The sequence below is a fragment of the Hyperolius riggenbachi genome, chromosome 12 (genome assembly GCF_040937935.1).
Source record: "Hyperolius riggenbachi isolate aHypRig1 chromosome 12, aHypRig1.pri, whole genome shotgun sequence".
Taxonomy (NCBI): domain Eukaryota; kingdom Metazoa; phylum Chordata; class Amphibia; order Anura; family Hyperoliidae; genus Hyperolius; species Hyperolius riggenbachi.
The window spans coordinates 155,584,513-155,598,227 of record NC_090657.1 but is presented as its reverse complement, the minus strand read 5'-3'; the positions used below and the strand labels follow the sequence as shown (position 1 = coordinate 155,598,227).

The window sequence follows — 13,715 nt, the reverse complement described above, 5'->3', positions numbered from 1 at the left end:
TTGTGGCCAAAAAGTAAAACTACAAGTAAATACCCAAAAACATTACAATACACCAATATTTCCCCAAATAAAACACTTTTATATCCCACCCTCCCAAAAATGCCCACATAAAATGTTTAATAAAAAAAAAACAAAAAACATTACTATTAAAAAAAAAAAAACACAAATATTTACCTAAGGGTCTAAACTTTTTAAATATCTATGTAAAGATGAAATATTTCTCTCTATTTTTTTTTATAAGCTTATAAATAGTGATGTATGCAAAACGGAAAAAAGCTCTTTTATTTCCAAATAAAATATTGTCGCGATACATTGTGATAGGGACATAATTTAAATGGTGAAATAACCATGACAAATGGGCAATAACAATACGTGGGTTTTAATTATGAAGGCATGTATTATTTTAAAACTATAATGGCCGAAAACTGACAAATAATGAATTTTTTCATTTTTTTTCTTATTCTTCCTGTTAAAATGCATTTACAGTAAAGTGTCTCTTAGCAAAATGTACCCCCCAAAGAAAGCCAAATTGGTGGCGGAAAAAACAAGATATAGATCAGTTCATTGTGATAAGTAGTGATAAAGTTATAGGCTAATGAATGGGAGGTGAACATTGCTCGGATGCATAAGCTGAAAACGACTGAGATGTTAAGTGGTTAAAGAATACCCGAGGTGACATGTGACATGATGAGATAGACATGGGTATGTACAGTGCCTAGCACACAAATAACTAGGATGTGTTCCTTTTTTTTCTTTCTCTGCCTGAAAGAGTTAAATATCAGGTCTGTAAGTGGCTGACTCCGTCCTGACTCAGACAGGAAGTGACTACAGAGGGACCCTCACTGATCAGAAATTCCAACTATAAAAACCTTTCCTAGCAGAAAATGGCTTCTGAGAGCAGGAAAGAGATTAAAAAAAGGGTCAATAGTTCATAGATTTTAGCTCTGGCATACTTCAATGAATGTGTCATTGAGCAAAAACAATAAAACAGTTAAAACTTAAAAAGTGGATTTAAACATAAAATAAAACTGTGGAATATATTAAAAAGTCATTTTAGGAGAAGAAAGATAGATACAACCGTTTATTTCATTAATTTATTTTCGCCTCGGGTGTCCTTTAAGGTGAACCTCTGGACTAAAAATCTACTCAGCAGAACTGAAAAGGCTTGGTGTTTCTTTAACAGTTTCACAGCATCAGAACTTTGTTTTTCTTACCAAAGCATCATTTTTAGCTGCATTTTTACCTAAGCTCCACCCATCGAAGAAAAAAAGCCTGGGCTTTTTCTCCCTGATGCTGTGCAGAGCATGATGGGATTTCCTATGTTGTTATTCACGTTGCCTAGCAACTGGGAGAGGTGCTCAGGACACAGGACAGTTGGAACTGTGTATCATACTCCCTGTCACCTCATTACAACCATGAAATCAAACATTTGCCTGTTCTTTTAAAACAGGGTGGGTAAGAGATTACATTACCTATCTATTTTAATGAACATAACTAATGTAACTTAATGACAGTATGTTTGTTTAGGCTGGAGTTCCTCAGGTTTGGGTTAAAAAAAATTGGTACTACAAAATATCAGAATTTATTCATTACAGTCAGATCAAACGCACATGAATGCAACAGGCTTCCTGCGATATTAAAGCTAGCATAGGACCTGCCATAAAGTCAGTGATGTTAGCATTATGTTCTGGACAAAGAAACTACATCACATTTTTAATCTAAAGGTGGCCATACACTGATTTTTCCCATCGATATCTGGTCATTTCTATCAATGCACTCCAAATCTGCTTGAAATTGATGCAATGGGCGGCCTGATCGATTTGCGTCCAACATCGGTCCAATTAGAGGATATTGATCAGCATCGGGTCCAGAGTAACGGCATATCAATGGCTCCATAGCGTTGTGAATCAAGCATTGCAATGCTGCAGTTCGATGATTTTTAATAGATTTCTTACTGAGATCTATTTAAAAAATTTGTTCTTAGGGCTTGTTCACACCTAGCGCATTTTCGCTTTTTTTTAAGTGACGGCGATTTGAAAAATCGCCCTAAAAGTGCTTGTGCAATGATTCCCTATGAGAGTGTTCACATCTGAGCAGTTCAATTCCGATCCGCTCACCAAAGTGCTGCCTGTATCATTTTTGGGGCGATTTGGCTCAATGGAAGGTATAGTGAAATCACAAACGCTTGAAAAAACGCTTTGTATAGCGATTTCCCCAGCACTTTGTATTTATTCATGTCCGGGTCAAAGAGTTCACCGACGTCAGGAAAAACCAGAATCGCTCTGCAAAAGCACTTAGAAAAGTACTTTATAAAACAAATCACAGCGCGCAGGTAAGCGCTGGGAGGCGCTAAAAAATTGTGCAAAAAATTGAAAAATGCTGGCGTCCGCGATTTCGATTTTAGATGTGAACAAAGCCTTAAGCTGGCCACTAACGGTCCAATTTCTAGCGAAAAATCGTTCGAGCGATCAGAAATTCTGATCGGATTGATTGTAAATAATCTCTGTTGGTGGACACAATTGATTATGAACGAGTGAAAAAAAATGTCGTACGAATGAATTTTCGACGAACCAAAATTTGTATTTTTCTGTTGGTTGTGATAGATACCAAGCAAAGATTGGTTCGTTGATGGTGTGGTGAATGATGTATTACAATATTTCACTTCCAATCAGAATTTCTGATCGCTCGAAACGATTTTTCACTAGAAATTGGATCGTTAGTGGCCACCTTTAGTTTGTGACACACCTTTGTTGCCAGCAGTTTAGACATTAAAGGACAACTGAAGTGAGAAGAATATGGAGTCTGACATATGCATTTCCTTTTTATTATTATTATTTATTATTTATTGTATTTATAAAGCGCCCGCATATTACGCAGCGCTGCACAATAGATAAAAGGGTTAACATACAAGGTAGGACATACAGGAAACTCATTACAAAACAAGATCATGCAAATGATTTGATAATACAGGGTCATAGGTCAAAATAGAGATTGTTCTAGTCCACAAAAGGGGTGATTGTCAGTAAGATTGCATAATCAAGCTGGATACATTAGGGAGGAGGGCCCTGCCAGAGGCTTACAATCTAAAGGGTCGGGGTGGAGACAATAGGTGTATCTGTTGAGAGGGTGTCTAACAGGCGTACGTTAAAAAAGGGCGCTGGGAAAAAAGGGCGCCGGGTTTTTAACGATAAGCATGGATAACGTTTAAAAATGTATTGTACTGTATTTCGTTTAAAATTAATGTTTTTTAAAGTTATAAATCATTAAATAATGTGCATTAAATCGGCAATTGTAAAAACGTTAATCTTTCGTTTAAATACTGAAACGTATAATAACGTTAAAAAAAAAAATTACTAAGTAACCCTCCCTGTACCTACCCCTAACCCCTAGACCCCCCTGTTGATGCCTAAACCTAAGACCCCCCCTGTTGGTGCCTAAGTAACCCTCCCTGTACCTACCCCTAACCCCTAGACCCCCCTGTTAGTGCCTAAACCTAAGACCCCCCTGCTGGTGCCTAAACCTAAGACCCCCCTGTTGGTGCCTAAACCTAAGACCCCCCTGTTGGTGCCTAAACCTAAGACCCCCCTGTTGGTGCCTAAACCTAAGACCCCCCTGCTGGTGCCTAAACCTAAGACCCCCCTGTTGGTGCCTAAACCTAAGACCCCCCTGTTGGTGCCTAAACCTAAGACCCCCCTGTTGGTACCTAAACCTAAGACCCCCCTGTTGGTGCCTAAACCTAAGACCCCCCTTTTGGTGCCTAAACCTAAGACCCCCTGTTGGTGCCTAAACCTAAGACCCCCCCTGTTGGTGCCTAAACCTAAGACCCCCCTGTTGGTGCCTAAACCTAAGACCCCCCTGTTGGTTTTTTCGTTTAAAAATAATGTAAAAAAAAAAAAAAAAAAGTACTGTTTTTCGTTTAAAAATAATGTTTGAAAAAAAATATTGTACTGTTTTTCGTTTAAAAATAATATTTAAAAATGTATAAATCATTAAATAATGTGTAATCATGAGAAGCAGTAATAAAACATTAAGTCTCCGGGCGCCGCTTTTAAAACGTTATTTTTCACCGGCGCCCTTTTTTCCTATCGGGCGCCCATTAAACGATATTTATTATAGGAGTGAATGGCGGCGCCCGATTTGTCCACTAGCCTCAGGCGCCCGAATTTACTGTTTCCGTCTAACAGAACGTATTATGGTGCTGGTGTAGGGGGGTATGAGAGCATGAAAGGGTGAGTCTTGAGAGCTTGTGTGAAGATATTAAAGGTGAGGGCGAGTCTGGTGGCTGGAGGGAGCGAGTTCCAGAGAGCAGCTTATTGCGGGTGGACCTGGCATTCCAGAGGCCACAGGAAACAGGGAGTGAATGCCTAGGGGTAGGATGGATAGGAATAAGGTTATGCAGAGGGGGTGTGTGGGTAGAGTGTGGGGGGGAGGGAAGGGAGGCGCATGGGGGTTGAGAGCCAAAAGGGAGTCTAAAGACAGAAGGGGAAAGGGTGCTGGGAAACAGAAAGGGGAGAAGGTGTAGAAGGAGGTGGAGGTAGAGCATGTGGTGATGGGGGATAGCAAGATGGGGAGGGAGATAGCTGGGAAATGGTGGAGGGGTAAGGGAGTGAATAGGAGGGAAGGGGTACATTTTGCACTGAAGGGATAAGGTAGGATGGGGTGTGGAGAGTGGAAGCATAGACAGGGGGACAGCAGTTAGACCAAGATGAGATAAATGTCACCAATGATGTGGCTGAAGGGGTTTAGCAAAGTTGCATCAATAATCAATCTGGTAAGGCGCAGTCCATAGGAGATCATCAGTGAAGTTGGCAGATCATCAATGATGGCAAAAAAAAAAAATCCACCTGTGTGTGATTGGTAGATGGGGTGTCTTGTTGGTAATGACGTAACTTGTCTGGAGGTCGGCGATGGATCAGCTGATGGGGAGTTCAGCAGTGGAGCAGCCAGCGAAGATCAGCAGTGGTGTGGTTGGTGAGGCACGGTGAAACCATCAGTAATTTGGTAAGCGGGTGTGCAGTGCTTACATTTAGCTGGCTGTATGTTTAGCTGGTGTATGTTCAATATGGTATTGAAGGTACTTCTATGCAGGGTGTAGAAAATGAGTAGATGAACAACAGGCCCAGAGTTTTGTACTAGTTCACTTCTGTTCCCTTCTGGCTCAATTCTGGTATAATTCGGTTTGTCTAAAGTACCCTTAAAATTAATACCCTTTAAATTTACACCTTTACATTTATACACTGCTGACCAAGGTCATGCTGACTATATGATCTGCTAATATATCCCTGACTAGATAGATGCTAACAAGCAGACTGATTGCAGCTGTGAGTATACTGAAGTAACTGAAAATATACTTCAAAACTGAAGTCCTTCTGATAGGAGGGCAGAGCATGATAACAAAACAACTTAACTTGCAGTCTTCACCACTGGGAATAGGAGGCACGGATCTGCGCAGCTCTGATCATGTGCGTAGCCTGGGAGTTCTAATTGATTGGGATTTAAACTTCAGAACTCAAATCTCTGCTGTGGTGAAATCATCCTATTTTCACCTGAAGAACATTGCAAAAATCAAGCACCTCATACCCCCAGAAGATCTGCCAACCTTAGTCCACGCCTTCATCACATCCCGACTGGACTACTGCAATGCTCTCTACACTGGCTTTCCAAAAAAGGTCTTGCACCGACTACAGCTGATACAGAATACTGCTGCCAGACTGCTAACCAACCAACCCCGTCACTGCCACATAATGCCAGTCCTGCACTCCCTTCACTGGCTACCTATAGAATGGAGGGTCCTATTCAAGATCGGCCTACTGACATTTAAATCCCTGAATAATTTAGGCCCTGGATACATGAAAGATATGTTGCAGCTGCGTAGCAATCCCGGCAATCTCAGATCCACAGGTTCTAATAATCTAGTCATACCTAGAGTCCACTTGGAAACTTTTGGTCCCAGAGCCTTCTGTCATGCTGCCCCTACGTTTTGGAACTCCTTACCTCAACAGATCAGGACAGCTCCATCCCTGGACGTGTTTAAATCCAGACTGAAAACCCACCTGTTCAGTTTGGCATTTGCAGAAATATAACTTTTGTTGTGTGAATACTTCATCCTACTAATTACTGAATCTGAGAGAGCCTAATTGAGTCCTATGGGAGAAAAGCGCTATAGAAATGTTATTGTATTGTATTGTATTGTATATACTAGACACTAGACTCTAGCCACACAGGGGCAGGGCCAGTCTACAGATATGCAAATTGTGGCTAATGAATTGAAATAGGCAAATGGTAACACAGGAAGAAGCCCCAATTATTAACACTTATAATGAAGCAGATTGGTGCAGAATTTAGAATTTAAGCATACAGCCAGGAAAATTAATCAGTTGCATACCATTATCCTTTTAAATAATACCAGTTGCCTGGCAGCCCTGGTGGTCTATCTTGGCTGCAGTAGTGTTTCAATCACATCAGAAACAAGCATGCAGCTAATCTTGTCAGATCTGACAATAATGTCAGAAACACCTGATCTGCTGCATGCTTCTTCAGGGTCTATGGCTAGAAGTATTAGAGGCAGAGGATCAGCAGGACAGCCGGGCAACTGGTAATTGCTTAAAAGGAAATAAATATGGCAGCCTCCATATCCCTGGCTTCAGTTGTCCTTTAATGGTAGCACGGTGGCGTAGTGGTTAGCTCTCTCGCCTTGCAGCGCTGGGTCCCTGGTTCGAATCCCAGCCAGGGCACTATCTGCAAAGAGTTTGTATGTTCTCTCCGTGTCTGCGTGGGTTTCCTCCGGGCACTCCGGTTTCCTCCCACATTCCAAAAACATACGGATAAGTTAATTGGCTCCCCCTAAAATTGGCCCTAGACTACAATACATACACTACATAATATAGCCATATGGCAATGGTAGGGATTAGATTGTGAGCTCCTTTGAGGGACAGTTAGCGACAAGATATATATATACACTGTACAGCGATGCGTAATATGTCGGCGCTATATAAATACTAAATAATAATAATAATGGTAGTGTGTTACTTTGATGGGACAGCTGATTACATTGTATCAAAGCATCATATCTTCAGTGCTTTCCCTTGAAACGATATAATCAAGTGTTTACAAAAATGAGAGAGGTGTCCTCACTGTTGTGAGATACTGTATATATGATCTTGTATTTCAGCTGTTTTCTGAAAGGGTTATTTCAGCACAGCACATTCTTCCCACTGAGCTTTCTTCTCACTAATCCCCCAGTCTCCAGTGTGGAAACCATTAGCATGGTTACTAGTTTCCCCACAATAAAGCACAGACATGTCCCTGCTGGGGAAGGAAACACCCTGCTCAGCATACAGCTGCTGTACAATGCTTGTGTGACTTTTTGATCCCAACCCAAAGATTCAGTTCCCCTCAATGTTTTGGAACAAATAACCCATAAAAGAGCAATAAACCTGGTCAGTAATTAAAGTGATGATCATTGATCAATAAGGGCAGGGACCCCCTAGAAATCACTGCAGCGGTGTGAAATCCCGCAAGTGCTTTGTGCAGCGATTGCTAGATCGATTGCGATTATGATTATCGTTGTTTGGAACAGATTTGGGATTTGAGTCTAAATAAGGTTTTACCGGGTATTCCATTGTCCAGCTTCCAACCTTTGCCCCTAGCAAAAGAAGTAATGGGTGCTTTTCTAGCTCCAATCAGAGAAGCTGAATCCTAACTGCTCTCCTCCATGCTGACCTCCCATACACACACACATTTGTGAAAGCTGAAATGCTGCTGTGTTAATGCCTCCATAGAGAGCTACTGCACTTGCGATTTGCTGGTCCCCAATGGTAATAGCAGCTCAAATGCTGCAGAATCACCCACCGTGTGAAACCTTAGTTATGACTCCCTCCCCTTCATGCTTACTTTCCTTTCCTCACCTTGGCTGATTTCTTCATTCTGGTTGACATTGTCTACCCTGACTATCTTTTTCATTCAGAAGGCCCCCAAAATCTTGATTTCTCCATCCACCCTAGCTAACCATCCCTAAGCTAAATGTCCTCTCCATCAGGTGCATCGTTAGGGCAATAGCTCTGGGGCACGTCCCCGAATCTATTGTAGTGGTGCCTCGAGTGTTTCCTTGTCACTGTGCCCATCTATGTGCCCCAGATGGCGTTTTTCTCTCATCCCCGTCAGCCCTCGCTCGCTGCGCTGCCCAGCATCAGACCTTACATCAGTGGTGGCCAGGTCTCAGTGATGAGAAAGCAAGAGGTGCCATGCACAGGGCAGGAATGTATACAGGAAGTGACATCACTGCTCACTTCCTGTATTTGAACTATACGGCATTGTTCTGTGCACTGCACCTCTTGCTTTCTCATCACTAAGCCCTGGCCACCGCTGATCTGAGGTCTGATGCTGGGCCGAGGAGGATGTGAGAAAGATGCTGTGCGGCAACAGAGAACCTCTATGCTGTATATTTCTGCTTGTTTGTGTGGTATATTGGTGGAAGCTGTAGACATCATCCATAAGAAGACACAAGATTGTAACAGAGGAAGGGTACCTCCGCAAACTGTATCTTTATTCCTATTGGTATTTCTGTGTGACACTTAAGAGGTTGCAGAGGCCGGTTAACCGTTTTATATTAATAATGTGGCATCTGACTATTTGAAGAGAATCTTATGCAATATGTGTTTTTTTAATGTTTTGTGATTGGTTTTGGAAGCGCACCTTCTGGTCAGACTACTAATCAACGTCTAGTATTTTATTTCAAATATATTTCTGCAGTGTTCCAATAGTATGGACAGGGGTGAGGGAGAAAGTTGAACCTCCCATATGTACTCAGCCTGTGGACAAAATCCCACATTCTAAAGACCTACAGATAAGTTAATTGGCTTCCCCCTAAAATTGACCCTAGACTACAATGGACATATGACTGTAGTAGGGATTAGATTGTGAGCTCCGATGAGCGACAGTGAAAAGACTACTGTATATACTATGTAAAGCGCTGCAGTAAATGTCAACACTGTAGAAATACTAACTAATAAATTATTTAACGACCACGATCGTAAAAAAATTGTAAGATTTAAAGAGAATCTGTATTGTTAAAATCGCTCAAAAGTAAACATACCAGTGCGTTAGGGACATCTCCTATTACCCTCTGTCACAATTTCGCGGCTCCTCGCCGCATTAAAAGTAGTTAAAAACAGTTTTAAAAAGTTTGTTTGTAAACAAACAAAATGGCCACCAAAACAGGAAGTAGGTTGATGTACAGTATGTCCACACATAGAAAAATACATCCATACACAAGCAGGCTGTATACAGCATTCCTTTTGAATATCAAGAGATCATTTGTGTGTTTCTTTCCCCCATGCACTGAAGTTTCAGGCTGCTCTTTTCTTCCTGCAAACAGCTTTGCCCTTGTTTGTAATTCCTCAGTATGTGAAAGCCCAGCCAGCTCAGAGGACGATTTATCCAGCTTGTAAAAGATAAGAGAGAAGAGAGAAGCTGCTCTAATCTAAATAACACACAGGCAGTGTGCAGAGAGGGGCCTGGAAGGGTGAGTTCATAGCAGAACCACAACACTTAAGAACTTGGCAGCCTTCCAGACACAGGCCGACAAGTCTGACAGGGGAAAGATACATTGATTTATTACAGAGACAGTCATAGTATAAAGTGCTGCAGTTAGCCAGAACACATTAGAATAGCTTTTGGAACTTGTAGGATGATAAAAAACAGGATGCAATTTTTGTTACGGAGTCTCTTTAAAATACATGTGTACACAGTTATGTCTCCTGGACTTTTTGCCGCCTGAGGCAAATTTTTAAAAAATTATCAACCCTCCCCCCCTCCCCCCCCCCTCCGTGGGGGCCGCCGAGCTGGAGGGGTAGCGGCTAGGGCGGGGGTATTGGGCCTAGCGGTGGGGAGGGGGGGGGTCGGACCACCCCCCTCCCTCGCCTGGGACCCCCGATCTGCGCTCCCCTCCAGCTTTAAATAGTGAGTGAGCAGCCGTCCAGCCGACAGTAAGAGGCACGGGCGGGGGATCACTCACCTCTTCCTCGTTCCAACGTGCGCTCCACTGACGTCACTTCCTGCAACGCCGGCCACGTACAATACAGTGGGCGGCGTTGCAGGAAGTGACGTCAGTGGAGCGCACGCTGGAACAAGGAAGAGGTGAGTGATCCCCCGTCGTGCCTCGGACGGCTGCTTACTCGCTATTTAAAGCTGGAGGGGAGCGCAGATCGGGGGACCCAGGCGAGGGAGAGGGGGGTCCGACTCCCCTCCCCACCTCTAGGCCCAATACCCCCGTCCTGCCCGCTACCCCTCCAGCTCGGCGGCCGCCCCCCTTCCCCCACCCCCGCATCCATGGACAGAGTCTTTTTAAAGCAGAACTAAAATAAAAACAGTGTTTCTATTACCTGGAGCTTCTGCCAGCCCCTTGCAGCCTTTCTGTCCTGTGCCGGTCCTCAACGATCCTCCGTTCTCTCGCCGCCAGGCGCCAGCTAGTTTAGTTACCGTTGATGCGGCTGCGCGCCCCGGGCCATGCATATGTCATGTTCCCACTTGCAATAGCATCTTGTGCCATTAGCGTAGGACGCCATTGTGGGCAGGAACGTCAAGAAAGGATCTATTCAGAGATGTCAGCAAGCCTGCCTACGCATGTGCACACTATTTTGACAGTTGGACTGAGCAACTGCCATTCAATAAGTGCTTTTGAAAATAAAGAAAAACCTGAAAATCCCCCAGTGAGGAGATGGATTAGTCCAAAACCTGACGGATCTGTCAGACTTTTACTGATTACTGTAAGCGACAGAAGTGTTAATTATAGTGCATTTTAATCTGGGAGAAATGCACTTTTTACAATTTTACAATTTTTCGCAATAGTGGTCCTTTAATTTCTAATATATGTCATAATTGTTGTTCTTTAACTATTTAACAAATTAGTGGACTGGCTAAGTGTCCTGAGTTATCCTGTGACCATTTTGTTTGCTACTTATATCACAGCGTTATCGCATCTTATACATCATGGAACCATCAGCTTGGGAAATTCCACAAAGGTCAGTGCGGTGGAAAATGTTCTATGTTGGTCAGATAATGCCAAAGGCAACTGCTTAGGATGCCTGAGCCTATAAATGAGCTTACACCCAAAGCCTCATGACTTAAAATATGTGAAATGACATTTTACCTCTAGATTGTGTTACACTGCATAACTAGCAGAAAGGTGTTTGCATAGGTGCCATACAATACCCTGATCCACAAAGGATATGAGATGCCTATAAAATGTATTCACAAGTCATATAGAAATTAACCAGCAGATATTTGTGATTTTCAAAGCAACACATAAACATAGATAAACAATAATCCTTCCTCAGCGCTCTCTAATGCACTATAAAGCCTTCAGACACCTTGTGCTCAATATTGGAGACAGTGACCGTCATCCAAAAGAAACATACTGTATATGCAGGAGTCAGGGCTAAGTTCAAACACAGGGGGGTACACCTTATTGCAACAACTCAAAATCATTAAAATAAAACACAAACTCACGTCGTGGGTCCATGCACACTGGACTCTTTTGCTTTAAAACACATCAATACACCATTGCACAATAACCAAACTTTGCGAACCGCAATAGACTTCAATGGGGAGGCGAACTTTTAAAACTTCGAACATTAATTCTGGCCACAAAATTGAAGGAAAAGATGTTTCAAGGGGTCTAACTCCTGGAGGGGGGCATGGCGGAATGGGATACATGCCAAAAATCAGGAGCGTTTTACGGGCAGAAATCACATTGCATGCTAAATTGGGGGCAAAAAGTGCTTTAAAACATCTTGCATGTGTATACATCAATCAGGTAATGTAATTAGTGTACTGCTTCACACTGACAGACCAAACTCACTGTGTAACGCACCGCAAACAGCTGTTTGTGTAGTAATGGCCATGCTGGACTGGTGCGCACCATGGCAAGAGTGCAGGCGATAGCGGTTTTCAAGCCCATATGGTCGTCGGGCTGAGGTAGCTCAATGACAGAACAGTGACTGCCCAGCTGATCAAATTTGGTCTGTCCACAATGAAGCAACGACCTTATTATCTTGGGTGTGCCCCCCCCCCCCCGTACCCCCCCCCCTCCCCAAGACACTCATGTAGGTCTGGTCATTGCTTCATTGTGATATGCAAGCCCCTTTACCGCGGCAAGGTAACGATTACGAAGGGGAATTGACACATGTACATGCCTTTTGTTGTTGCAGCCGCAGTGCAGCCAGAAAAATTAGGCAGGCATGTACATGCACCAGAAAAATTATTATAGCGGCCGCTGCTAGCAGCAGCCTTAAAAATTCAGGAATCCACCTGGAGTCCTGGAACCTGTTGGTGGTGGCGGAGAAGACAGTCAAGCGGCCTGCAGGCAGAGATGCTGTGTGGGGACTGGGGACCGACTTAGTCTTGGGGCAGGCAGTCACACGGCGTGCAGGCAGAGATGCTGTGTGTGGGGACTGACTTAGTCTTCGGGCGGGCAGTAGCCCTCCGGGGTCCATGACTTATTCATTTTGATAAAGGTAAGGTACTGAACACTTTTTTGACCTAGGCGACTTCTCTTCTCAGAGACAATGCCTCCAGCTGCGCTGAAGGTCCTTTCTGACAGGACGCTTGAGGCAGGGCAAGACAGAAGTTGGATGGAAAATTGTAACAGCTCTGGCCACAGGTCACGCTTGCACACCCAGTAGTCCAAGGATTAATTGCTGCTCACAGTGTCTACATCCGCAGTTAAGGCCAGGTAATCGGCTACCTGCCGGTCCAGGCGTTGGTGGAGGGTGGATCCGGAAGGGCTAAGGCGCGGCGTTAAACTAAAGAATGTCCGCATGTCCGACATCACCATGAGATCGCTGGAGCGTCCTGTCCTTGCCTGCGTGGACATGGGAGAAGGATTACTGGCAGTGAGGGACACCTTTATTCCGTTGTGCTGTGACATCACCCTTAAACGCACTGTAAAGCATAGTTGCCAGCTTGTTCTGCAAGTGCTGCATCCTTTCTTCCTTCTTGTGAGTTGGTAACATTTCCGCCACTTTGTGCTTATACCAAGGGTCTAGTAGTGTTTCTACCTAAAAATAAATCGTTGTATATGTGCGCTCAACACCAATGTACAACCTGGAAAAAAAACATAAAAATGCCAAATAGGAAATCAGAAAGTGCGGACTACTCAAAAGTCCCTAAAAGTTCCTAAAAATAAATCGTTGTATATGTGCACTCAACACCAATGTACAAACTGAAAGAAAAACATAAAATTGCAAAATCAGAAAATCAAAAAGTGCGGACTACTCAAAAGTCCCTGAACCCAAGTCCAAAAACGTATCTATATGTCCATGGGTCGCAGCATCAATTCATCAAGCATATGATGCACTCCTTTCACTTCATCCAGATGCTGCGCTCTCATGTACTCCAGAAGAGGTCCCTCTTCAAAATAGAGCACTATATTGAAGATGAACCTCTTCTGGAGTACATGAGAGCGCAGCGTCTAGATGAAATGAAAGTGTTTCTACCTAGTACAGATCATTCCCCTTGAGTTTTTTTTTTATACGGGGGTCCCTCAACAGGCTGGACAGCATGAAAGCCACCATCTGCACAAATTTGGATGCAGACGTACTATCCATCTCCTCTTGCTCTTCCTCGGTGATGTCAGGTAAGTCCTGACTTAGTCTCCTCCTCCCCCAGCCACGAACAATACCACGGGAAAGTTCAGCAGCACAAGCCCCCTGCGA

General features: G+C 43.5%; 1 protein-coding gene across 1 annotated transcript in view; it reads left to right on the top strand.

The window, feature by feature from the left end:
* The first annotated feature begins 1,374 nt into the window (after nucleotides 1-1,374).
* Nucleotides 1,375-13,715, top strand: part of ST6GALNAC2 (ST6 N-acetylgalactosaminide alpha-2,6-sialyltransferase 2) — a 230,125-nt gene continuing 217,784 nt past the window's right edge. Inside the window, exons 1-2 of the mRNA XM_068264437.1 lie at nucleotides 1,375-1,451; nucleotides 10,969-11,021. Coding sequence (XP_068120538.1) covers nucleotides 10,990-11,021 — 32 coding nt within the window. The 5' untranslated portion in view covers nucleotides 1,375-1,451; nucleotides 10,969-10,989. The remainder of the gene's footprint in view (nucleotides 1,452-10,968; nucleotides 11,022-13,715) is intronic.